We start from the raw sequence: 27,682 nt of genomic DNA, 5'->3' as shown, positions 1-27,682 counted from the left end.
TCTGCTTCCCCCATTGGTTGGTTGGTGGGTTTATTTCACAATAGCACCAATTCAAGGGTCAGAGCTTCTGTGGTGTAGAGCACAGGTAATATGAAAAGAAAAGAAAAACCTCGATAAGACGAGGAAGAAATTCAGGGCTGCGGGGACGAGCTGTGTAGATATGGCAAAGTTCAGCCTCAATCCAGTCCAGATTTAGCCAGGCCCAACGCCAGAATAATAAGATATAGGCAAACACCCACATTAGACAGAACCAAACAGACAATTATATTAATTAAAGAGCATTTTAGTCATATTTGGGGCTGTGTAATTTGAAATACATTTGGGGATTTTAAAGGTGTGTGGAAATAGCAGATAAAAATCAACAGTTAATTTTATGTTGTGGCTTCAAACTTCAAGATGATGTCTACGTCTCTGCTCCTCCTTTTAAAATAAGATTTGAACCAATTGGCAGTCTGTGTCTGGGTCCCTGGTGTCAGTGTTGGTCGGAGCGGTTCAAAGTTCAGAGGCGAGAAAGAGCTCTCACTGGAACGCCTCCGAAAGTGGGTTGAGCAGCGTGGAGGGGAAGCGTGGGGCAAAAAAAAGAAAAAAAAAAAAAAAAGGCTGGGAGCAAAGGGGGGACACTATTAGCTGGGTGCGTGCCAGTCATCGGAGATGAGACTGGATGTGTGTGTTTCATAGGCATGGCTGGATGGATATAACAGATGGGAGGGCAGGCGAGTTTGGCAGGAATGTGATGGTCACGTCGGTGGTGCGGGGCTCTAGGAGGAGAAGGCAAGTTTGACGCTGCAGGAGGAGTAGCCCTCATCACTGGCCATGCTCTGGAGGCTGCTGTGGTCGTCCAGGTCGCTGGTGCTGGCTGTGCTCACACTGTCCAGCTCTCCATGGGAGAACTCCGTGCTTTCCACGTCCACCTCAATCTCCTCTGTAGGATGGAAAAATGATGAAAGGGGAGAAGAACAGATCAATTTAACATATTTCCACTTTCATTGAGGATTATTAAGAAAACTATTCTCTGCTGATACTTTATTTCTGGATATTTTAAGAAACTTCCTACGTTTTATATTGTTTGCCATGTTGTTTTCTCCTTTGGATAAAAGCGGTGCCAGAAATTTGTTTTGGAGTTTTTTAAAGATACAATATCTTAGAGAAAAGCCTTACTTATACAGCAACATGCTGTACTGTATGATGACACAGTATCTTACACAGTATCTGGCTTGTGCCACAGCACTTTATGAAAACAAAAATACAGAATATGAAAAGAAAGGAGATTGTAGTCAGTTTCATTTTCAGTGGTTAAAATTGTCACCTCACAACCAGGGTGACACACTAATGATGGCTTTAATGCTTCTCTGTTAGGTTAGAGTCATTTTAACATAAAATACAAAGGAAAACATGTCCCTCATACTTGACATCGTTACAAACAAACAGACACCATGTTGGTTTTGCTTCAGTTCAGGAAACATTTTGCATTTTAAATCTGATGTCCTTCATCAGCACCTCGACATGCAGTCTCAGAGGAGCTCTGACCAACCCAACCTCAGTGCTATAAAATTAGACCGACAGCAGCTGGAGGCTCTAGCTGTTTTCACACATGCACTGCAGTCATGACAGAGGTGCATGTGAGAGCACAAATGTCCAGTGTACTCATACTAAAAATGAGCTGTTTTTTAACCTGCTGGCCCCCTATTGTAAAGTCCTTGTGATGGCAGATAGCGGAGCGCAGCTAATACCCTTGTGAATTTATCCATGTGTGAAAACATGTTTTGATAGCCGTGTAGATGCTTAATTAAAAATCATGCATGCCACCTTACATACCTTGATCAGAGTCAGAGCGGTCGGAGCAGAGGGTGGAGCCCACACTGTCCATGCGTATCCTCTCTCCCTCCCCTGGGCTGTTCTGGGCTGCAGCACCACTGCCTCCACTCAGCAACTCCAGCTGACGCTGAAGGTGCCTCTGCTCGCGCTCCAGAGACTCCAGCTGGTACTGGCTCTTCCTGTCCGCCTCTTCAAGTTTCTGGTGAGGTGAAAGAGAAGAGGAGAGGAGTCTTCACCAAAAGATATTATAGACATTGTGTTGTGCTAAATAATCATATTCATGACTTGTAGGGATCATTAGTTATAAAAAACTTTACTGTCTATGACAGGGAGGAAGAAAGACATTCGGCTGCTTTGCAAAAGAAACTCGATCCTTGTTAATACTTTCTGAAGTCTTACTAGCTTGTAAATGAATTCATTGCTTTTCAAGGCTTGCCAATATCCTGGAGAACGCACAGGAGGGTTAAGTGTGTAAGCAAGAGGAAAGCCTCATAAAAATAATGCTGAGAAAAGAGGTTAGACAAATGAATAGCCAGCAAAGAAACAGGCCTTTTTCATACATTCATGTGAGAACACAAATGTCTGAATCAATGGGCTCAGACTAAACGGACTTTTCTCCGCCAGCTCCCCACAAACTCTGGTGTCAGATTGAGCCCATGTGAGAACAGAAAAGGTAATTGTCCAGAGAATTCACAGCCATCGAGCCTCCATAAAAGGGTGTGAACAAACACATGGACAATGCCCCAGAAGCTCTTTAGTATTCAGCAAATTAAACAAGTTTGTCCCCTCGGATTTTCCTGCTGTCAGCGACGACACCCCTAAATGATTTTCCTCACCTGTCTTGTTTACACCGTGTCGGCTTGTTTACGCCTTGCACCATTATGATACAAATGAAGGCCGTGGCAGGGCCCGATACAGCCACATTGTGATGTAACCTTGCAGCCTTATGTCATGGGTGCCAACATTAATGAGCGTGACTCCCAGCGACAGACCAAAACAATAGGCCATCAATAAGCGATGAAGAGACTCAAGTTGACAGCAGCAGCAGAAGTGCGAGCGGCAGAGCTGGCGGAGGCCCACCTCAACAACAATATCGCCTTTGTACATGTCCTGTCTGTTACGTGAGTGCATGCTATGCCTCGCTTTCCCCTTACAGACTGCTCACTCTCAGGCAGTCACATGCCTGCTTTTAAAGTGGATAACAAAGTGTGAAGTGTTACACTGCCTGCACAATTACTGTGGATTCATTTTATCATAAAGGTAAACACGAGTTTGGTCTTTCCAAGCAAAATATTTTTTCATGTGTGACGAATGACATGACACACCATGTCCTAATACTTTCACCTTTCAAATTATTCAGTGATCTATCTAACAACCCTTCATTTGAATAACTGGCACAAAGCCTTGTTTTCTTTTGGGGGGGGGGAGAAGTTCTCCAGTCCACAAGTTCTGAACAGAATTTTACATCAGGTGAATATTCGGTCATTTTCTGAGGCCCTTTGCAGGTGAAAGTGTGTGATGGTGTATTTTCCTTCATGATCATGGCATTCTTCAAACAGCAGACGTCTTTCTGAGCCAATGCTTAAAGAAAATATGTCCCAGAAAATAGCAGTGGGTTTCAGGCTTAATTTTAAGTGCATCTCCAAATGGAAAAAAGTCCTTTCTGGCACCTGCTTTGAATACCTTTTTCCCACTGATCCGTAATTGAGTGCCCAGTCTAGAACCAGTTACACCACAAGAAGCCTGATGTTGAACCCAAGACAACATCAAATTACTCGGGCCAAAATACTTAACGGACTGACCGTTCTCAGGCAAGTTCAACTGAAATGCTTTGCCACACAACACTATCTAACATCTCATTCAGAAATCTGTCTAAATGGGGGCTGGTTCTCAGAGGACACCAACAGGACTGGCTCTGCATGAGCACTGATGCTCATTAACCTTTGAAAAATCTCTCTTCGCATATTTTTAACCCAATCATGAGGCACCAACTTGTGAGTCTTTGGTAATTTGCACCCTTTCTTTTCCTCATTTTTTTTCTGACCAAATGAATAATAAGGTTTTCATAGTCAGCTGGTAACCACTCAGTTTAAAAACCTTCAGAAAGGCATCGTCATTAATATCATTATCATTAAAGCTTGCAGTTTCTTTGTTCTGTTTATCACAAAAAAAAAGAAAAAGAAAAAACAGGACCAGCTTTAGCTAAGAGCTGGGTAATCATATGTACCTTTATGTGTGCTTTGGCTTTGTTGAGCAGGCCCAAGGTAGTGTGACGGCTGCAGTCAGGTCCTAGGGGTATGAGGGCCTTCAACCGCTCCAGACACAGCCGCAGGTGAGCTCGTCTACAAAGGAAAAAGTAACAAAGAGGAAACAAAAGCATAATTAGATAAATAAAAAAGGAACAATAGGGCAGGGCGGCTGTGTATACAGCAAAACATGAAATACAGTGTGGTAGTTGTTTGTCTTGTTCAATAGCCTCAGGCAAGTTCATGCAGATTGGGGGAGTTCTTTAAACAAAGCATTGAATGTGTAGCCCATTGTAACTATGTATCAAAGGTCTAAAGGCTCTTAGAGGAGCAGTGCACCCTAACAAATAAAATATGGCATCTCTCTTTACTTGTGATGTCAAGCTATTTAAATTATTCGATTTAAATTATTATTTCGTCTGTAACACCCTTGCTTCAGTAGCTAGATGTAGGCAGTATTCTGTTGTCTTTGGGGTGCTGGCCTCCACCCGTGACAGATTTGGCTTGAGTCTTGATCATCTCAAAATTACGGGTCAACAACGAGGAGGTTTATCATCTGCATGTATTTAATAAATCTAGGTATGGATACTTGTCTCGCCTACATTACAATAAGTTTCATCTGGCGATAAAAGGCATGGTGGTGGTATAATGGCATTTCCAGGACCTCTCTCAGCTCATGTAGTCCATCATCCTGACAGTACCTTATTCTGTGACTGAAGACAAGCCCCAGGTACTATCTATCCTGCTAATGGACCAGAGTTGAGAGGTAAAAAGAGATAATTGTGGCTATAACACAATCACTGCTCCATTAGCAGGGGCTGTCTTTCAGCTAGCCTGGATGGAAAGGTGGAGAGACATTAGGAGGCAGTAGACTTAGTGGAGCAACCAAGACTCAGAAACGTTCTCTTGGGACGCTTACAGGAGACAAACTCAAGGGACCAGAGCAGGGCTTCACTGCACCAAGTTGCAAGATGGGCTAGACAGCTCTCTGCTATGCTCTTTAAGACTGTTGGATACATGTAAGTGCTGCATAGAGTATATCTGTCTGTGTGCATATGTGTAGGGGTGGGGGTCAGTGTGGATGGTGTTGATAAGAACATAAGAGCAAGCCATTACAGCCATTATGCCAGTAATGTGTGCGTGAGTGTGTACTTCAACAAACACTGCATGTTTGGGGAGGGAACTAGGAGGAGCCCTGATTCAGGCTGCGTGAGTAAAAGTTAGGAAGTCACAACACACAGACACACACAGCCTTTTATTCTGGGAGTTTGCATGATGACTATCAGGACATCTGTCCATTTAATCAGTTCTATTCACAGGACAAAGCAGAGCCCCCCCGCCCCCTTTTCCTCTTTATCTGCGTAATGTATATCTGCGTGTCTCATCTCAAACCCTCGTCTACACATACATCAGTTGTCACTTATTCACATGCTACTCGTTTACAGCAGCCTTGAGCGATACACGCAGCTGCACCTGGGAGACGTCGAGGACGTACAACAAAGCACAACATGGCCGAATATTTCTGAGAGTGATTAGAGTTCAGTGTATTCTGTTAAAAGCTATAATCAGGATTATTACTGGATTATGTGGAAATAAGGTATTAAGTGTAATTTGCCATGTTTGCAGTCCAACCATTTTGAAATCAACTGAGCTATGCACGTAGTGTGTTTTCAGCTCTGCTGATATGCCAATATATTATTTATCAGGGAGCTGTTGCTGAAGAGCTGGCACAAATATTAATTTGCGTTACACCAACCTCATGCATGTACACACAAGTCTCATTCACTGCTTTTTTCTAGTCTATATGCAAGCATTTTTCCACAGATGGCCATCGGCTGTCTGGTAAAGAAGCGGTGAGGGCAGAGCGGGACACAGTGCTGATGTGTGGGTCTGTCTGTCTGGCTTGTTAGGCATTTAGTTAACAAACTCCAGACATCGGAGACCACAGCTTTCTCCTCCAGTCCCAGAGAGATAAATGTAAATATCTTAGCAGACAACCCCAGATAACCCTCCACTTAAAACCACTCCTCTACTCCTTCCATCCTTCTCTCATCCTGACCCACTGACATGGACCCCCCCCCCCCCCTCCCCCCAAAAAACAAACAAAAAGAAACAAAACAGAAAAAACAAAAAAAACCAAACCATGAACTGTTCTGTTGACCACTATCACCTCTGTTGACCACTATCACCACATTTCTATCACTGGATATTACTGAACTTGTGCTTCTCGGCATGTAAACCAGTTTGTCACTGGTCTGGCTGCTAAATCAATTTTTTTCTTAAACAGCATAAAACCTCAAACATCAAAGGAAGAGATTATGATGATGATAAATAGTTTGTCACCTATTTTATCACTGTCCTTTCCTGCTTCTGACCTTTTTATAACCACCTTTGGTAATGTACTCAACACGAGCTACAGTAATTGCTAGTAGCGTTCAAAACCCTCTCTGTGCCTCTTATTGATAGACAGGCATGTGAAACGCCTGTGTGGCATGCGTTCTTATCTCTGGGTGGATGACATGCTTTACCGTGTAGCACTCCGATAACTATAAATGGCAAAGAAGTCCAAAAAGCATAACAAGGAGCGTCAGAAGAGCAGTATGTAACTGTGAAAATCAAAACTGAGAAGGGTTATTGTTGTGTAATTCTTCACTATCACATTGGACAGGCTGGTAATAGGAAGCCAAACTGGAGGTGTTATCCTCGACAGGGCAGTGTGTCAAAAATGATCGTGCAGTATGTCCCTAAAGCTACAGGCAAGCAAAGATAATGTCAGACACGTTCACCATGTTAGTCACCAACATTAACTCGAACACCAGGCAGCAGATGTGCATATGGTGCAGTCCCTGCACAAGGTGTTCAATTCAGAGCTAAATGACCTTTGAATGTCAGTGTGATCAACTTATTTCCAATCCTGATTGCAATGACCAGCCCTGTTGAAGAGGCTGGTCTTGAAGAAGGGTACAATAATGTGGCTTGAGCCACACAGAAAGACCTCTACATCACTGTGTCAATCTAGATAAAGTATAACTGTCTTACTTAGAGGCTAAAGGTCATAAGTTCCTGGCTACTGTTGATGCCTAACAGAGCAGGTCTCTAATCCCTAAAAAAGGCTTGTTTATCATGTAGACCAGCAGCCAAAGAGCTTAAGCCCTTTACAGCTTACAATATGAGTGCAGGCTTGTGACCATAAATACCTGCTTGCTGCAGGCAGTATCACCTCCACCCTGTTGTAGCTATGTAACCAGCAATAGAGCCTTCTGTTCCCAGAGTTCTTAGAAAAGGCCGGTGCCAGTTACATAAACAGCTATGGATTTACTGTGTAGCCCCATAACTTCATGTCCTCTGCTGCTAATGCTAAGGACTGCTTAAACATATTTGGTTAAAGGATATGACATCACAGGATCACAGGGTGATTCAGTGGTGACTGATGTGGAGTCAATTTCAGTGGAGTTAAATAACAAGAAGTTGATTCTGTTCATCTGGACGTAGCGTTTTCTGTGAGAGAAACGTTTGGTCACTCATCCAAGTGACTTCTTCAGTCTCAGCTGACTGCAGGTTTCCCCAACCTTATAATTGGCTGTGAGGTCAGTTTCTTGATCATTAATATGCAATCACTGGTCAAAGATTATGGGGTTTAAATAGCTCTCCTGAGAGGAACGACCACTTGTTGAGTTCATTTTTTTGTATGTGTGAGTAATATTTTTAAAGAAGATTTTATAATGTTAAGGTGAGATGAACATAAAGTCAAGGCTTCCATATCTGTACAGAAGACTGAGTGAGTGCTTGTTTTTGTTACATGGACTAATCAAGCTATGATATTAATAAATCCAATTGAACAAAAAATAATCATCTCATTCATCAAACAACAGATGAACAACGACTAACAAGATCTACTGTGTGACTGGGAATCTTTCCAGATATCTGTTAAGTGACAAAATGTCTAAGTAGACTAAAACCAGCGAAGAAAATAATTCCCTACTTTGCACTTCCAGAGTTTAATGAATGGCATGGCGATGTAGGTTGAATGAAGAGTTCTCCATCTGTGGCGGATTAGATGGCTACCCGTGGCTACCAGGACCTGTGCTACCAACTGTCACGCAGAGGACAGATCACTCAGTGACAGTAAGCAAAACAGCCTAGTTCTGTTCAGTAGAGGGAAATAACTGACAGTTAGGTAGTGAGTTTTCCCCCACACTCTCTTATAAAAATCATCAACAACAACAAGAAATATATATCCTCTAATGCATATGCACATTTATATGAATGCACTCCCATGATGAATCCTAAAAGACAAAGCTTACAGGTTGAACACTTAGAAAGCCAGCCTTTCCTTTTCCTCAGGAGACAGTGATGCACTTCCATGGAATGTATGCATGCAAGTTTGTCATGCTTGGAAGTCTGGGTGTATGAACTGTGTCTTGTGTTCCTGAAGGACCCCAGATGGGTAAGCAGGCAAGCACGAGCTCTGCCTTTTGGCTTTGGCATGTGACCGAGCCGCCAGGCAGCCCTGGGTCACTGCACTGCACTTTTCTTTCATATGCACCCCTCAAAATCTAGCTTCTCTGTGAGTCATGTGCACAACATTGCCTTTTTATTCTAATAATCACATTTCTTTTTTTGGTACTTGCTTTAGTTCAGTTTAATACAGACTTACCTTTTATGTATAAGGGCTAACAACACTTCCGAGTGTAATTTAAATGCTTCTCATCGTTGCAAATGAACAATTAAATTCATGATTGATAAGATGAGAATTTATACTTTAAAATTCTGCACTGCTCTCCTTATATGCCTCTAGCTGTTTCGCATGTTGTCAAAATGCGTCAAACTACCTCCAATGTGACTGAAGCAGAGTTCTTTTTAAAGAACCACTTTGAAGCGCTCCCCGTTGGTATGGAGGAGCTGCCCACCATTACTCTGACAGAACCTACGCACATCCTATGTACAGCAGCTCAGCACTCGCCTCCCTTTTTCTTGTATCATCCATGCAGGAACACACGTGCAGAAAAGGCTTGCCTTTGGAACAGCAATGAAGGGCACAAACACTGCAGCGCATCCATGCTTTCCTACGTATTCTGACATGTTGCTGTTATTCCCACACGATTAACACGACAAGTGAAATGTGAGGAAATCAGAACTGCAGTGTCTTGGAAATGTTTCAACAATGTATGAGAGAAGTGTGAAGATATTATGACTATGATCTGCAAGTAAAAATTCTCATTTAAACATCCTCAGTTCCAGCAGAGACTGGCATGTGAATTAAATAACAGGCTTTGTATTAACCACATGGATTCCTCAATAAACACAGGAATCCTTAATGAAACCTTAAATGTTCACATCTTTAACTAGGATCTTCAAGGACTGAACACCTGAATGCAAAGAGTTATAATATGACATCTCAAAGGCACACTTTTGGTTCTGATTATTTCTCATTTAAAGTCCTCTGGAACCAACACAGTTACTCAAAGTGTGACTTATGGAGGGGAAAATGTAGCTGCCCTAGATTCTAAACTTGTGAATACGTAAATAATGGATCACTTCTCGGGCCATCTACGTTGTCTGACATAATTATTGTACATGCTTTTAAAGGAAGTCTCAGATTTCCAGCCCAGATACCAGTCAATGCACTTCTCTTTTGCAAATTCCCCACTCTCTGAAACCCACTTAACACACACATACAGAGACAGACACACACACAAAATCTGACCTACTTCTAGTGCATGTGGAGGGAGAGGATGTGACCCTTCGCTCAGTTATTACACTAATTACACGTCGCCACTGACTGTCTCAGTGGCAAATCTTTTAACGTGACATAAGAAAGGAAATTAAGACATCATTAAACACCCTATTAGGGAGGGGGAAGAATATGACTTAGAGGCAGTTCTTTTGTTCCTTCCTCCATCTGCGGTGTCAAGACTCATTTAAAGAAAATTGTGATTCACATGATGTCAACGATTACTGAAGTGATTACAGTATTTTATAATGCAAAGCCTCATTTAAAGTAGACTAAGCCATGTTCATTGAGTAGCTACATCAACTTCAACAGTAAATGATCTATTTTGAGGGGGAGTGCAATTAAATCGAAACAAACAAAAAAAAAATAAAATGTGGCCACAGATGTTTTTTTTTTCCTTCCTGTGCTTTGGACATTATTTTCCAGAACATTCCAAATCCATTACTTCGTGGTTAAAAATAGCAAATGTGAGATGCTTACTGCTTAAGCTACCCAAGCCCAGCCACTACGGCAAATCACACGCAAGGCTCCTTCTCACAGAGGATACAGAGTGAAACCACATGTGGCACCGTGGTCCACACCACAGATGGTGACATGTAATATAAATGAACAGGGCGCTAATCAAATGGAAGTACCTACATTTGTCCCATGATACTTTTGGTGTAACTATAAGAACTGAACAGTTTTAAACAACTAATGCAAAGATTGTAACACTTTAGCCAAAGCCTGATGCAGGTACAGATCATTTTCATTTAGGTTTTTTGTAATTTATTCCTTTCTTTGTGTAAAAGAAACAAATAACTTTTCATTATCAACAATTAACTGTCTTTTAGCCCTTCATTTTACTAGTTTTGAACATTTGCCCAGTGCTTAACTGATGTTACACAGCAGAGGAACAAGGTGTCCAAACAGTGGTAAATGTCATCACCACCACTGGAACAGTCAGTTAGGTCGATTATTGACACTACGGTCACCTGTATATGTTACTGATATATTGGTTCCATTTGGAGTTTACCTTAAAAATGAATAGATATAAACAATATATCACATTAACATGTACATTAATAACTGTGTTCTGCGTAGCTCAACAGCACGAGCATTTCTAATGTTATACAAACAGATACACACAAAACAGTAAGGGAACAACAGTTCTCTGCTGTTCTCCGTGTTTGTTCACCACCTTTCTTTGTTGGGTTTTACTACAAAGGCCACGGTTGTGTTTTCTGCTAAAGTTACCTCTTCTAGTACTCTCTGTCTATTATGCCATCTATGGCTTTCTCTCTTTTTTTGTTTGTTCAGGTGGGATCATCTGTCCCTCTCACATGACTGCTGTCAAGCTGAAGCCAAGGTCAGATGTCTGACCCTACAGAGCAGGGCACCTTACGAAATACCAGTATTTACTAGTTTAACTACTGGAACAGTAATCAAAGAGGCACCAGCCTGGCTGCAAAACTGGAGCCTGTTGTATGTGCTTTAGCCAATTACAGGTTTATTATCTGAGCTATAAATGGCAAGTTAAGGAAATGAGAAGTGCAGATGGAGATGAGCTTACATTTAAGGTTTTACTTAAATGTAAAACAACTAAAATAAAAAACTTGTGTTGATTCATGATTTTACAGATGGTTCAAACATTTGCCCATGGCTCGTCCATAACGTGCTACGAAGTCATTAACAGCTACTGACAATGCACGGGTGCCACAAATTTTTGAAAGCTATATGATTGTGAGATTATAACAAAGCTAAAAAGCTGCACAACTGACAAATTAAGATCCGTGAAAGTTATATTTTACCCATCGCTGATGCGTGCGCTTGTTCGCCACATTTCTACACGAACATGGCACGCACAAGATTAGATCAATCCTTGCTCTGAAGCAACTGTAGGCTTTTTTTCTCCTTTCTTTCTTTCTGAAAGCCTGATGCCTTCCTCATCTCCTCTATGAAACATGGACAGATGGGATGAATGTAGAGAGTCAGAGTGAGATAGCAAGGGTGAGGGATATAAAGAGTGAGGGGGGAAGGGGAGGGTTCTGCCTGTGTAATCTGCCCAGAAACTGGCCATGGGCACAAACGAGCGGCGGTCTACGTGGAATTCAACTGCGCTTAGTGATGGCAGAAGTTCTTTAAAAAAAAAAAAAACAACACATCCTTAGCCCAAAATTCATCATGAACATACATATTGCATGCACATATGGCATCAAGAGCTGAACCTGCATATTAGTTAACCGAATTAATATTTGGATTTGTAAGTTATTTTTCTGTTAACCAGCGAATAAGCTGTTGGGAAAGGAGCTATGCTGCTCTTGTGGTCTGTTATCCAGGAGGGTGCACACCGTCTATGTTGCTTCCAACTTTCTCTCTGGGTGATCATTATTGTTATGTAAATTTAGACAAAAAAATAAATAAATCACAGCATGCCAATAATATCTGATGCATTATGTCAGCCAAAATTAGTTAGAAAAATACTCTAACTGATCTTAGCCCGTTAGTATTAGAAAAGTTTGTTTGCCCAGTTGGACAGTGACAGTAGGTGAGGGCTCATAAAGTCACTTCCAGTTTTAATGGCAGGAAAATCTGGAGGCGTTTCTTTTTCACAAGACAGGGAATATATAAAAAGCACAGCTGCCACAAGGAACAGAATTTTGAGTGTACTGATATATATCTAACTAGAAAAGTTTCTTACATGGTCAGTGCCTTACGAGCAAACGTGATTTTTCACAGATTTTTACTGCATTTGATAAACAGAAAGGGATTGCGTCACATTTCCACATACAGCAGGATCCTTCTTGGCTAAGGAGTTAAATAATAATTAAAAAGTATTGGTACGCTACACAAACTATGCCAAATGAGGACAGTCTGGTTAGATGACAGGGAACACAACAAAACAAAAAAATAAAAAATAAAAAATGCAAAGGGTGTGAAAATGCATTGCCACATGTGGGTGGGTGGGAATGAAACTACTGAGCATTCAGGCAGTTTTGACCTCAATCCCAAAAAAAGAGATTCAGTGTGTGGAAAAGAGAGACAATTTTTCCAATGGCAGTAAGCTCACAATAAAAATGTATATATGGATATGAATTCGGAGCTAAAACGAGACTGGAAACCGAGGGCAATAAAATGCAAATGGCAGTTTTAAAAAAATAAAATAAAGAAAGAAATCACTGTAGACCTGCAGAATCCCTGCCACAAATCTAAAGGACACAACTGGTAAATAAAATAGAACACAGTTGACCAGGCCACAGCTGGTGTCATGCTAAACTTGCTGAAACACATTCATGACACATGGCAAAGGAGAGATGGAGGACAGGCTGAAACGAATGAAAACAGATGATACAAAACAAATCACTTTGAGAGAACTGGGATGAAAGCAAAAATGCGTCAATTTACCCTTTTCGAGCAGCAACCACAGACATAAACACGTGCTCACGCACAAATACACACACGTGCAGAGCGTGCTGGAATAGAGAGAGGGCGATGCGCTCTTTGTGTGGCTGGGCCAAGAGACTCTGGGGCTGAAACCCATCACTAACGCACGGATTAGTTCACACGTGCACACTGCCTTTTAATCTGGTCCACTGACAAAGGTTGGACGAGAGAGAGAGAGAAACAGAAAGAAGGAAACTGACAAATAGATGGCCTGAACAAAAAAGAAGGCCACAGAAACAGAGCCAGAGTTGGAGGGCAAAGGAGGAATGGGGGGTGTAATTGACGGGTCGGAGGTGACGAGAGATGGAGGGCAGGGCACTTTAAAAGAGTGATACCACCTGATCTAAAATACTACCAATACATGTGTCTTTGGCAAATGGCCTAAATCCCACAGATTAGATCATGTGACTGTATACCTACACTACTCAAAACACATTCATTTCTTCTTTTAGGGAGCAACCTCTTTTTCCATTTGTCTGCTCTTCAGCTTGAGGACACAATGGCACACACAGTCACTGACCCATCGGCAACCCTCAGTTTCCCTTCAGCCTTCTGTCAGTGGAGGGGTGAGGGCAAAAGCTTTGGATTAAAACTCCAGTATGGCTTTTCTCCAAAAATGGGCCTAGTGTAAAGCCAGGGACATCCAACCAGATGTTGGCTCTGGGGGCAGGTTGGGTCCTGTCAAACAACAACCCCCTTAGTTGTTCATGTGCTTTAATACATCCAATTGAGAGTGGGGGAAGGCATGTCAGCCGAATGCTCTACATCAACCTTTAATGCGCAAAATGTACACGATTCTCTCTCTAAATTTACTTAAAGTCACTGAATCCAGCTGGTGGCATGCAATTCTACTGAAGTTATGCATTAGTTTTAAACATGTGCATTTCATATGACTTTCAGTGCAGGTTTGATGATGAGAAAGTACACGAGGCAGTAAAGGGTGGAGACTTTTTTTTCCTATGCATCTCCATCACACTGCTCTCATTGGTGAAAAATTAACCTCTGTGATTGGTCAGAAGACAGTGGTGTTTTCCCCCTTTTTCCCCAGCTGTGAGGCTAAAAATAGAAGCAATAGTCAGATTTAGCCTAACTGAGTGTGTCTTGCACTTTCAGCTAGCATCCCCTTTTACCTCTTTCTATCCTAAGTCACCAGGCAGATCATTTAACAAGCTTCTTCAGGAAAAAGGAAGGGACGCAGGAACATTTCTTCCTGGAACATTATGTAACCCCAGCGTCACCCATTTTCTCCAAAGTGGCCTAATCAAGCAGCCCCACACAGTTTTGTTAATGGCACAGGTCAAAAAACCCAATGTGTAGGAGGAACATTTTGCAGAGTATTATGGTACAGACTGTGTGTACAGCCTGTACCCTAACAAGACCGAACACCTACAAACTAATAAAAAGAAAATGTTTCTATTTTAATCAGTGAAAATTTAACCAGGTTTTGAGTCAGAGAGGGGATTGTTTGATGGCTTAAACCTGCTGACTAAGCTTCTATAGCCATTCAGCTTTATTCCTTTTGGTCACACCATCCTTCCACAGAGTGCTGTGTAGATGTACTCTTGCAGGATAAAAGCACAACAAGAAGAAGCCCAGACAAGGGGTTAAGGGTCAGAAGAGCCGAGACAAGATGTGAGTGATGAGGAAGCCTTCAAGTGCCTACATATAATCCTCTGTATGGGTCTTCTTTACACCTGTCTACAGAACATTTGTGTCGGGACGAAACAAAGATCTACGGTCTTATCTGACGGCAAACCAGTGAGGATTGCCAGAACATGCTATGTCCATGACACCTTACAGACCTGTTTTCAATCAAGCAGTATTTGATACTGAAATTACAGATAGTAATAAAGGTGTGAGATAATTATAGCACCCCATGTAATAAGATGATTCAAACTGATCATTCATTTGACCAGGAAGTCTTTTAAAGAAGCAGTTACAACAGTTATTGAGCTTACATTGGCAGCATGCCAGTGATAACAAATGTTTGCAAACTTTTTTTTCCAGATTTTAACAGTACTTTATTCCATTGTTGTTTCCTTCTCAGTAAAAAGGTTCTATTTGTCTATTTAAAAAAAAACAAACAAACAAAAAAAAACCCACAATCTGGAGGCTTATGTGGATTTTTCACATTTTTGATGTTAAAAGGTAAGTGCTCCCCGAAAAGATGTATGTGACTGGCCTGCTAAGAATGCCAAACTACAAAAAGGCGTTACTGTCAGAACCCTCAGAAACCCAGCAGCAGGTGCGATTGATATGCAAATCAGAAAAGGCTAATCCAGTTTCCCTCCACTTGACTCAGAATAGTTCACTTATGCTACCAATGTGGCACAAGTGAAATGCAAACGTCTCAGCCTGTCTTATAGTTGGCTGAAAACAATACACACATTCCAGAACACACAATTTAAGTGTGAAGATTCTTTCACCATGTTATGAGTGAACTATAATTTTAAAAAGAGAAAATAACGTCTTCATTGCAGCTGGGAACCCTCCACACTAGTCGGTAGAGCAGGTAGACTTCTAGCCAGAGCTACAAATTGACTGTTTGCCAACTGAGTACAGGCTTATGTCCTACTGACAGGGCAGAAATGCTCATTGTACACACACTGAGAGTTTATATAAGGCTTGCGTGCTTCTTAAGGCTCCCTTAATTAGGTGTGTTTGACCAATCTCTCTACTCATCCCATCAGCATCTCAATAACTTCCTTGTACTGAGATACCATCGTTGGCTAAATCAAAGCTTAGCTCGACTATTCAGAACTGGGTCTGAGTGGTTTCAGAGAGAGGGTAGGTGACATGCCTCAGCACATGTGCATGCTCTAGCTGGGCTCACCAGACCAAAGATCAAGTCTCTTAAGCTGCTTTTCTGAGCCAAGAAAAGCTTACAAGTCGTCACGTTGGTCAGAACAAATGGTCCCAGTTTTAGACCCTGCAGCAGGGCCTGAGAATGGGCAGCACTCCCTGGACTCGAGAAGCAGTATTGCTTTCTTCAAGAAACATCAACACAGTCAGAGTAACCCAGGCTTATTCATGTTCGACTGCTCATTCAACCCAAAGGCTGGAACAGCAGTGCAGTGTTTTAAGCCCACTGGTTAGAAAGAGCAGAAATGAATGAGGGCAGTCAGTGGCAACAAAGTAATGTGCCATTTAAAAAATGTGCCACCCTTCTTTAGTGATATTTAGCTTAGACTTACTGGAAAATTAAGAAAAGCTTTCAAAAGTCTGAACACATAAAGAAAAATATTGCTGTATGGGTTGTGACTAGCTGAATCACAGTTAATTTTGTGTCACGCATGCATGCGTGTTATTGCGTGTTATCCACTTTTTACATTTTGGACTGGATTTATGCCCAGACATGAGCAGATGAATATGATTTGGTATGTTTGCAGTTTGCTTTAAGACCTTCAATGTCAGTGGTGTCCTCCTGATAAAATTTACAGCAGAGATAGCAAAGGTGTTTTTTCACATGACTGTCATTGATCAAGCAGTTTTTTTTGTTGGCCAGTAACGGTCTGCATATTCTGAAAAGAAAGTGGGCTTTAAAAGCAGGGACTAAACTAGGTAACTGCATTAATAAAAACCTTCTTTGAACTCTGAAATATGTGATCCCACTCAGCTGGAGACTATATATTGGCCTGAAAATTGTCATAATAGGTGTTGTTTATATAACAGCTAAAGGTAAATCCGACCAAGTTCATGTCAAGTTCATACACTTCACACATACACAAACAAACGGTGACTGCAAATGAGGCATTACATGTTTAGACCAAAAAAAAAAAAAAAAAAAAAAAAAAAATCAGGACTTCACAAACACTCCTTACATGTCAGGCAGGCCAACCTCTAATGGCTAAGGGTGTTTCTGATAAACATATCCACAGAATCACTCTCAGAGGTGTTTAGCTCATTCTTTGAGGTGCTAAAATACCCTGTGCAGTGGTCGCTTTGCTCACCGCTGTGCCATCATTGCACAGATGGAGCCATTTATAACTGCAATTAAGTTGTAAGAAGCCGTTGCAGTATTCTCCAAAACGATAGGTTTCTCCACTCAGACAATATCACGTCATACACACTGATAAGGAGGAGAAGATGTCAAAAGCCAAGAGTTGGCAAGTGTTTTTTGCAACGTTCTTTCCAAAAACTCAAGTTTTTCAAATTACTCCAACATTTGTATTTGTATGTGTCCGAGCTTCTGTGCAGGATTACCATTATAATGGCCGTAAAAACCGACATGATTAGTGAAAGACTGTTCCACAAAGATTGTGTCTTGCAATACAGGATGTGATGTGAAACTTGTCACCAGAGACCCGCGACACGAGCCACATGGCGAGCATAAAAACGGCCTTAGGCAGCTCCTCCGTGTCAAATCAAAAAGAAAAGCTAACATTGGTTTTACTACCTGGGAAAATTTTCTGACTGCATTACAGACCTGGCCTCAACGAACTATATTAAAAATGGATGAGTGGCAGTTCAGGAGGAACTCAGATGATAAGCAATGGTTCTTGTTTTGTTACCTTTTGATTGATGGCTTTATTATTAATCAATAAAACAAGCTTTTACTAGCTATAATAAATCCACAACTGCTCGAGCCCCTACAGATTCAACTCCGAGCCATAAAAAAACCTCTTAATTGTTTAATGTTATGCACATGCTTTACACAACGCGCAACAATAAATCACCAACTAACCTGAGCACTCTGAATTTATAATCAACACGGTTTAAAGAAAATGACTAATAACCATAAGGCCGTGAGATCAAAGCAGTCGAACCACAACATGCAGTCATACAAGCCTTTTACTGTTAAATCCTACTAAGGGAGTGTAATTTAGCAGTGACATGTGGAGGTGAAATAAGGCTGTTAGAAGGTACATGATCAAAGCGGCAGATGACTACGTTATCTGGTCCCACGGTAAGCATCTGGAATGTGTGTGGGGATTTTTTCCCCCCCTTTCGGTGCCTTTTATCCGTGTCCTAACGTCTCTGCTGTCACACTGAGTCTACAAGCCTCAGAGGTTATCAAGAGCTGCGGTAGCCATGCAATGCAAATCATCTTGCCTGCAGTAGATACACAAGTTTGATAAGTGTTGGAAAAAGCTCCACCCAGGCTGGACCATAAAGGAGCTGCTTCCAATTTACAGGACTTGGAATTCTGCTGACATGGAACGAAAGCTGCTTCTGTTGCACGATCATGGTATAAGCCTGACACACTTGGATGAACAACTATGCTCGAAACATATGACTTACATTGGGGCATGTGCTTAAAGGGAATTGGATTAGCTTCTGGCAAAAAGAGGGATTATAAATGATTCTGACTTTGAGTGTGCTCTAAAAGGATTGATTACCATTTCAATTTTTACTCTTTCTTTGCAAATGGAAATGTGAATTAGTCTCTTATTCGCCTGCTACTAAGCTGCAACACCAAGCTAACTGTGTCAAGCTGAAAACAAAGACAAGAGTGAAGAGAAGAGTGGTGTCAGTATCCAGACTTGGTACAGGACAGCTTATTCCTGGCCTGCTCTGCTGCTGCATGTCTCTCTAAGACTGCAAAGTGCAGCCAGGAAAAAGAGGAGGGACGGGATAGAAAGTTTCACTGGACATTATGCACGTATTGCGAATGAAAACACACTGACACTAAACTAACGCACAAATGAATGGTCAGTCGTTTTTAACATTTAAACAAGTTAGCTTATTTCTGAACTTCTTCAAACCATCTCTAGTGATTTAGTGCTTTGCAGAAAGTAGGCTGTTTTTCAGGGGATTCTACAGACTGTGCCATTTAATTAAAGGAAGCAAAAACAGCACAGTCAGAAGATTCCTGTTCATACAAACTAAGCATTATTGTGACACAATTAGGATGCTTACTTTATGAAGTAATCATTTTTTGGAGGAGTAATATATGATGCAAACAGAAGATAGCATGGAGTATAAAACATCAGAGCAAATGGACAAACAAAACTCACACAGATATAGATCACCAAATCTAATTCAAACTTTTAAAAAAAAGCATTAGAGCAAAAAGGGTAGGAAAGTACACCTATTCTGCATCTCCTGTTATAGTTAGCAGTGATTCCCACATATAGGCTTTATACAAATCTACTCTGAATGACCATGGCCATAAAAACAAGCCTTACTACAAGATCAGCCCAAAGAATGAACAAATCCATCCTTCACACTGTGTTTTAGGAACAAACAACTGAGTTGGCACATTTTTTTTCCCCTTTGAAATGTATTTGCTGGGGTGGAACGCTGAAAGAAAAAAAAATGCAACTCCGCATGGGTGCTGCAATCTGCTGAGGCCATTCAGTCGACCAGCCGGCCTTGTGTGGCTTTGTATATGAGCACCAAGATGAGACATCAACTCTTGTCTATATTTAGATCACTGGACGGCTCTCCTTCCAATGTTCCCATCCTTTCAGAAAAGGCTGCCAGGGAGAATGGCGAGAAAAAACAGGCTGAGGTGATATGTAATTACACTGAATGGTTCCAGCCTCTCGCATCCTTTCATTGTACCCACACGCTCAGAGATAATGAAATGGAAGGCATGCGTTTTTTCATATATTTACCATAAATCCTGCAAGTCGGGCCATTCTTATTTATGGTGTCAAAGAAAAGGCTCTAGTGCTTGACTGTGCATGGAATAAAGAGCATAAACACCAGCAAGTACCCTAGTAGTGAACTCAGTCTGATAAGGGCTTCCAAGGTGCTGTTGCTCTTAGCAATAAAACCATCCCAAACCAAAGTCTGGTTAAATGCACCACTTCCTACACTGCAGATACCAACTTGAATGCAGACATAATTCAGTACAGAAACATAAGAAACTTTAGATGCAGATACAGTGCTGAAATTTATGCTGCTTCTACATACTACATTGATTTAATGTCATTTCACTTTAAGTTTTTAAATCATACCCTAGGACAAACGTATGTCTGCTACACACTAAAATTGCAGGCGTGTACACAAACTGGACACAACCATTGGACTGCAAACAGAAAAGCACCCGTATTTTATTTGACTGAACAAAATAGGCTTAAAATAATTAACATGATAGTCCAAAGATCTAAGCCTAGCCAGAGATGCAGCTTCAAAATCACGCCTCTCTGTTAGTAACAAACAAGTTGGAAAGTAAAATCATAACCCTGCTAACCAGTGCAGTTCTGCTATACTTTGATCTGGAAAATGAATGGATCTATGCTGTGCCAGAGTAAAATGGCATATAATCACTTGAACGGAGCAGTACGTATCCACAATCGGGACGAGGGTGTAGACATAAACGTGCAAGGAAAAAAAAGCCTGCCAGTACTAACAAATGCTTATGTTACAACCTCAGTAAGATGTAACTTACCACAAAAGAATGTGGCTCAAACATGCCCAATATCGTTATACGGCAACTTCATTCATTCGATTTTAACCCTTTTCTGACTGCTAGACTGGTCAACTATTACTGAATATCAACTAAGAGCTCAGACAGAAGTTTATGTCACACATACCCACAGAGTTATATGCAAAAACGTGGAGAAGGAAACTGCATATGATTCACTGTTACACAAAAAGGTGGAAGGATTATGCATATTAGAGGTGGAAATGGGTAAGGTGAAACGAAAAGGAGGAATTCATGAACCCAACTGGGCCACCCAAGTACTTTTATCTTTAAAGACCTGTAGAAAAATAAGCGTTTACTTAAAAGGCCATAACCTTGTAGGGGAAATGAAGAAGTAGGTCATAACAGACTTGATATATGTGGGTAGGGCATGTATGAGCCTGCAGTCTGTGGTCTGATTAAATCCGAAATGTGTTTTAAAGATGCACTGCCAACTCACCTATTCTTTTCCAGCTCGTTATGTGTCGACCTGCAAACAAAAAACAAAAAGCAGAAGCTGTTAAAAAAAAAAGAAAAGAGAACAAATGTACAATTTTGCCTTAATGAGCAAGCAAAATAAAAGGTACAGGGCGTCTTTATCAGAAAAAAAACAATTTACTTTACATGGGTAGTATTAGAATACTAAGTATGTATGAGCTAGAAAACCACGGGCTGAGACGTGAATGGTGAATTGGAGTGTCAAATTTGATTAACAGATTTATTAATTAATCTCAAACTAGACCAATTCTAGGCTCAGTGCACTGAAGCCTTTACACAAACAAATGTCAACGTGACATCCAGGAATGCACTGTGGCACAGTGCCTCTTCCTCAATAATGCAAGGGAGGATGTGACACTGCAGACACTTCCATTCACACTGTGCATGTGTGTGCGACTGGTAAAGTAGGAACGTGCGCACACAAATACACAAAAGCAGCCAGGATTCAGTGCTCTGTTAATAATCTAAAGTGAATCAGCTCGTCCCTAAGAGTGTCTGTGTGTGGAAACATACTGAAAGGAGACAAGGCCTCCCCCAGATTTTTTAAATGGCCAAGTTCCCTTTCACACAAACTGCACTCTACCTCCTCCCAGGGGGCAAAATGGGGGTAGGGGAGTGCTGCTGGATGCAACCTGGTCAAGCACTTTTCTATAGCGTGGGTTATCAATACTGCAGTATGCTTTTTTTCTTGCCATCTTGGTAATAAGCATGCAGGAAATATGGACGAAGCAAGAGGTAAGAACAGAACAGAGGGAATGCTGCGGTTCCATCTGTAAAAATTGGCCCAGACTCAGAGGAATTCATTTTTTAATGAATAGATTACTGTTTATTTAGTTGGATATGCTAGACAGTATGGTAAGTCAACTGTGGCAGTATATTTGATTTGACATGACAAGGTCTATGACCAGGCTGAGTAGCTACTATTACAACAAAACCCAGGCACATTTCAGACACTGCAGGCTATTTGCTTAAAACCTGAAGGAGCCTACATGCTCACGTGGATGCCTTCATCTTTTATATACATTATATAAGCACTGAAATCATGTATGGCTGTGCTCTTCACCAGGCCAGCCACACAAACTAAAATCATATGAATGGTGCATTTAAAACAGCATAATCTCTTTTTGTTTAATGGTGATCTCCATAAATGTCATAAAAAAATGAGCTAACAGCCACACATTTAGTTCTTTATTGGGAAAATGAATAGCCACAGTCTTGTGTTGAACGCTGACTTCTTTGCACACATGTAATTATTTTCATTGTCTCCAACTCCGCTTATTTCTGTAACTGTCTGATCTGTAAAGTCAGATCAATAGTTGTGCTAACAGAAGATTAATACGTTGGAGTGCATAATTTGCGTCATCTGCTGTCACAGTGGTTTCACTGAGTCTGTGTTGCTTGGTAACCAACATCCTGCTTTGTAACCTTTCCAAACTCTGAATGTTTTACCAAAATGTGAACCTTCATTTGGTTCCCTTTAAAAGCGCATTCAGGGAACAATGTTAAAATTCAGGATTCCAAGGAACTTGTGTGAAACCAAACTTCTTTTTTTACATTTGGGAAATCTCTTCAGCTGCTCTATTTCACTATACTGAAAAATGGCCTTTCATTTGGCCTAAGTCAACTTACGTGGGTTTTATCATCACAATCCTTTTTCCCTGCCTCCTGAAACCCATATCTGCATGTCTGGACAGTGACAGCAAGGCCACACAGAACAGCAGCATGCTTCCTTCTGCAGGCAGGCATGCATGTATGTGTACGCGTATGTGTGCGCATGTATATGCATGCAGGGAGTGGGTCAGCGAGATAAAGCTGCCCTGCTATAAACGGTAGGCAAGAGAGGACAGATTCAGATAAGCCCATCACTTTAAGCCTCAACACGCTACTGAGAAGGCAGATATAACTGGAGCAAGCAACTAAGAGTGTGTTAAAATAAAATGTAATATTAATGTAAATATGATAATGAATAAATTAGCATATTCTCTAAGATGTCGGCTTAACATTAATTTTAAAAGGGTCCTTGGAGTGTTTATAAGTAAGGAATAAACAAGAACATGTTTGAGACTGAAGCTTGGGTATATATGATGTTCTTTTTGTCATTAAAAATGCAGACACAGAAGATGGCTGCATTGTAGATCTCTTTGGCTAATGCACCATGCCTTTAATTTGCTCACTTGGCTTCTGTCATACACAGGATCTCTGAATGAAAAAGGCCCATCGAATGATCTTATTTTTTTAGTTTGCCAGATGCCCATCTCCCCATGGGAGTAAACGAAACCACATCACAATATGAAGCTGTGAATGGGTGTTTAATACAAAATGTGTTAACGCAATAGGCGAGTTGTAAACATAGCTCTATGAATAGAAACAACAAGCATTATCCCTGCACAGTTTTATTGGTAGTGCTTCTTCACATCTCGAAGCATTTAAAAACCAAATCTTTTCTCTTTGCCACTTGCTTCCATTTTCTCTCCTGCATACGTAAACAGTTTGATTACAGACTCTCAAAGTTGTCCCACTTTAGAAGCAGATTTCAGAAAAAGCATGCATTGTGAAAGCTTACAGCTTTTCTAGCATTTAACTTTACATTAAGCATCATTAATGTGTCCTTATGGATATTCTCACAAGACTAAATGCTATGAAGAGTTATGAATATGGTGTCAGACTAACAATATATCTGATCGTGACTGTTGCCATGCAGAACTAGGCAGCATTGTGCGCTCATGATGAGTAATGCGCAGTTCCTGTTTGGTGGCCTTCTCTTACATTAATATTAAAAAGCTCTTCAAGAGTACGAGTGGGCTTTGTGTTTGATGTATGACTGTCAATGGAAAGATTAATGTAAGCAGCCTAACTTAAAAAAAAACAAACAAACAAAAAACCCACACAAATCCAGTGGATCCTCCCAACTCCTGTTACTAAATACAAGTGTCTGCCATCAGTGAAATTAATGTGTTTGACAAGGGCCTTAATCTATGTGACAGTCATTATCAGCGAGTGTTACTAAGCATATGTTCCATAACAATCACCAGTAGCTTTGAAATTATGCAAACTGTGAACCCATGTTTTTTTTTATAGAATATGAAGGTAAAGATGAAATAGCAAGTCAGTGATTATACAAAACATAAGTCCTATAAATGGCTCCACATATTCGTCTTTTGGTGTCTGCAAACAAAACATGCCATAAATAGCAGCGTTTCTTCTTTAGGGGATAAGACTAAATATCCCTTTCTCCCACAGTGAAGTGGAGAATGCATACTAGGGGGAAATACAGAAAGTCAACCACAAAAAAAGAAATTACTAAATTTAAAAATCACGGGAAAATGTTTCTGCATTGTTTAGGCAATAAATAGAAGAAGTAGAAGATGTTGCTGCAACATTTTTTTTCTTAAGCGACATTTTTCGTTTTAAAGTCTTTACTTTCACCATGATCCCTAACCTTGACCACTGCAGTCCGTTTGACAATCAGCTGATGAAAAGCCAGCAGAGCCCCTGTTGCTGCCACCCCCCGTCAAATCCACCGAACCAGCGGTGTTGACGGTCAAACGTGCACGTAGCTACTATAGATGTCTCTACAAGTTCGAGGATCGATCTTTTGTTATTCAAATGTCAGTGTCTCTTTACCTAGAAAGCCCCTTTATCTGAAAAGCGTAAACGCTGCAATAACCAGCTGGCAGCAGTTTAGGATCACATGCTATCTGCAGCAGTGTCATCCATCCCAGAACTTCACTTTCATTACTGGCATATAAATAGCAAGACGAAGAAGAAAACAGACACTTTTCCCCAGCAATCACAAAAATGACTGAGAATAGTGTCTTACCTATTGTGGTTACTGCTGAACTTCTTATTTCGGAATTTCCTTTGCCTCTGGTAGTTTGTGTTCTGATTTGATGGAAACGTCGAGGCATATCCATGTTCACACTCTGTTGGAAAAAAAAACTGGTGGTTAACTGACTAGCCACTTTTTTCTTTTGGGGGACACTTTCTACTTCGAAAATCACCCTTTTTGAGCCGACAACCAGTACAGGGTTGTCACTGCCAACTGAGACATTTGGAAATGTTATTACCTCTTTCTCTCCTTTCTATGTATTCTGCTGCTTCCAGTAACCGCTGGATATTTATTAGCTGAACAGCCGTCATTCTTTCCTGAGGCTGGCTGTGTTGGACGTTGCAATCTAGCTTTGCAAGCAGCAGCAACGACCGCTTTTTAATTACAGGGAAGACAGTGCATTGGTTATTATTAAAACTGACGTGTTATATCCTTGTTCCGTGCCTTTGCTGGCTCATGAACAGCCTTCGCAAAAAGGGAAGGAAAGAAAAAAAATCCAGTGTTCGCAAGCTAGCAAGCTACAGCCAATCCTCGCCAGAATTCACTGTTAGAAAAAGAAAGCCTATCAAAATATTTAAAAGTTTCTACGAAACACGATATCAAATTTTTACAAAATTGGATAAAAACAATATAAAACGTCCCCGAGGGAACCCTGAACCAGCAATGCGCGTGCTGCAGCTCGTTTCCTCTCCTTTCCTGTTTGTTTACTTAGCTGCTCAGCTGAGAGGCGGGGATCCAGCGGCGGGAGAGGCCGGCCTAAGTGCAATGCATTCTGGGAAATCGAGTATTTTGGTGAATATGGTCCATTTTACCTCAAACGCAAACATTCCATTAAGTTCACAATTTAGCCCACCTTTACTGAGATATATATCGATTGGAAAATCATTCACGATTGTAATAATGTTTCAACTGCAACTACAACAGGTCAGTGTAAATTAATACATACATCTGGCAGAGTTCCAGTGCACAGATCAGCAGAAATTATTTTAAAAAATGGTGTGTTTACTATTGTTCTTGCAAAGTTTAGGAACGTTGTTGCTTCTTTTCATGACAACGTCATAAATGCATGACAAAAAATAATAAAGCATTAATTAGGGCTGCTTTTCATATTTAAATTACTAAATATCCATGTAATTCCATATTCTTGCCAGACTACGAGTCCTATAGAAAAGCCCTACAAATCCCATCCTTCACTGGGACAGTAGGCGTGTCTTGGTCGGCTGTAGCCAGGCCCAGCAACACGTGACGTTGCTATCGAGCGTAACTTCGATTGGCGAAAGGCTTTGACAGGCGGCGAGGGTTGAGCTCGCCTCTAGCCAACCGCAGGAACCTTGCGCCATGTGGAAGCCAGTGCGACACGCCCCCCAAAATAGCAGGAAGCAAACAATCGAGAGGACTGCTTTCTGTAGAAAATTTCCCACGTTGCATTATTATAGTCGATATCACTTCAAAGGCTTTCGCAGCGCGTTTCACCCAACATGACTGACCTTTTCTGCACGAAAAATGCCGTGCACAGAAAAATGCATATATAAATTCGTCTTTTCGGTCTTTTAAAGTCACGAGTTAGATGAAAGCGAAGCCATGAAAATGATCATAAAGAGTCGTTTTTAGTAGTGCATTGCCCAGATAACATGTCATTACATTGGATACGTGCCAATCCAATACCCATCTGAATGATCGTGCTTTCTGCAATCAGCCAACTTATCTATAATTACATCATTTCTTATAACGTGATAAACAAGAAAATCATGCAAGGTCGGATATTTTCTAAAAGGTCGAGTCAACGCCGCGAGCTATAGCCGTGGCGTTTATCTATAAAGTTTCAGTTTGTTTCACCGATCGAGTCTGCGGGGGCACAATGACATCATCCTAAACTGAGTTGGACGGCGCTGCAATGTGGTCAGATTTATTATAACGGAATCGTAGCCAACATTCACACCCACACACCTAATCATTATGTCATATTGCTTTGTCTATGCAGCAGGGAGGTACAAAAATTATAGATCCCTGTGTTGGGAGTTGTGGAGAGTGACATAGCTCTACACGAAGATAATGCGGATAATGCAGGTAAAAATAGTCCGTAAAATTACGAAAGCTTATATTTTTCTCCCCTCCCGTAACTGCAATAAGTAAGGTCACCTAAATCAGTCTGGTGCTCTTTCATATTCTGTGTTTACTGCAGGCAGCGGTGCTTAGTTGAATGAACTCAACCCTTTGTTGTCTGAATCTGTTGACAGTGAAGTCTTTTTTTTTCCTTCCTGAAATTCAGATGCAAAGGGGGAAAAAGATCAAACGCAGCACACAAATAAAACTCACTTCCGTCCTTCCTCTCGGCGCTCTCAAGAAACCTAGCAGCCTCCAGCAAAACTTGTACATTTTTCAGAAAAGTGTTGATCTGCTCCATGTGGGAGTCTTTGGAGTTGAAGACGTCATTGAAAGGACAACTAGACATCTCGAAATCTTGCTGATCCAAGAGAGACGCATCGGAATCAAAAAAGAACTCCTCACTCTTCAAACTTCTTCTTTGCCTCTCACTTTTGGCCATTTCCCCCCCTCTTAGTTTCCGAGCTTTCTGGCGACGGGCTGAGCGCAATTCGCAGTGAGGCAGCTTCTGGGGGACGCTGCTCTTGTCAGATGGTGTCTCTTTTCTTTCTTTCTTTTCTTTTTTTTTATGAATGCAGGGTGTTTAATGTGGAGCAGTGGCCAATGTCAGTAGATGATGGTGCATGGGAAAACAGGGAGCCCGGCCCCTTAGAGTCTAAGGATTCCGCATGGTCCCTGTG

General features: G+C 41.2%; 1 protein-coding gene across 2 annotated transcripts; it reads right to left on the bottom strand.

Annotated features, from left to right (window-relative positions):
* Nucleotides 1-267: 267 nt before the first annotated feature.
* On the bottom strand, nucleotides 268-27,682 carry mxi1 (max interactor 1, dimerization protein). 2 transcript variants are annotated; one of them, XM_026170330.1, is made up of 6 exons: nucleotides 27,216-27,682; nucleotides 24,891-24,993; nucleotides 21,033-21,062; nucleotides 4,043-4,157; nucleotides 1,816-2,014; nucleotides 268-922 (listed from the first exon to the last, which is right to left on the bottom strand). In XM_026170330.1, the coding sequence occupies exons 1-6, from the start codon at nucleotides 27,442-27,444 to the stop codon at nucleotides 759-761; spliced, it is 840 nt and encodes a 279-aa protein (XP_026026115.1). In that variant the 5' UTR covers nucleotides 27,445-27,682; the 3' UTR covers nucleotides 268-758. The 2 variants fall into 2 exon arrangements, with proteins under 2 accessions (XP_026026115.1, XP_026026116.1); XM_026170331.1 differs by lacking the exon at nucleotides 27,216-27,682 and adding an exon at nucleotides 25,138-26,231.

Source organism: Astatotilapia calliptera, chromosome 6 (genome assembly GCF_900246225.1).
Source record: "Astatotilapia calliptera chromosome 6, fAstCal1.2, whole genome shotgun sequence".
NCBI lineage: Eukaryota > Metazoa > Chordata > Actinopteri > Cichliformes > Cichlidae > Astatotilapia > Astatotilapia calliptera.
This window is presented reverse-complemented; position numbering and strand designations above follow the sequence as displayed.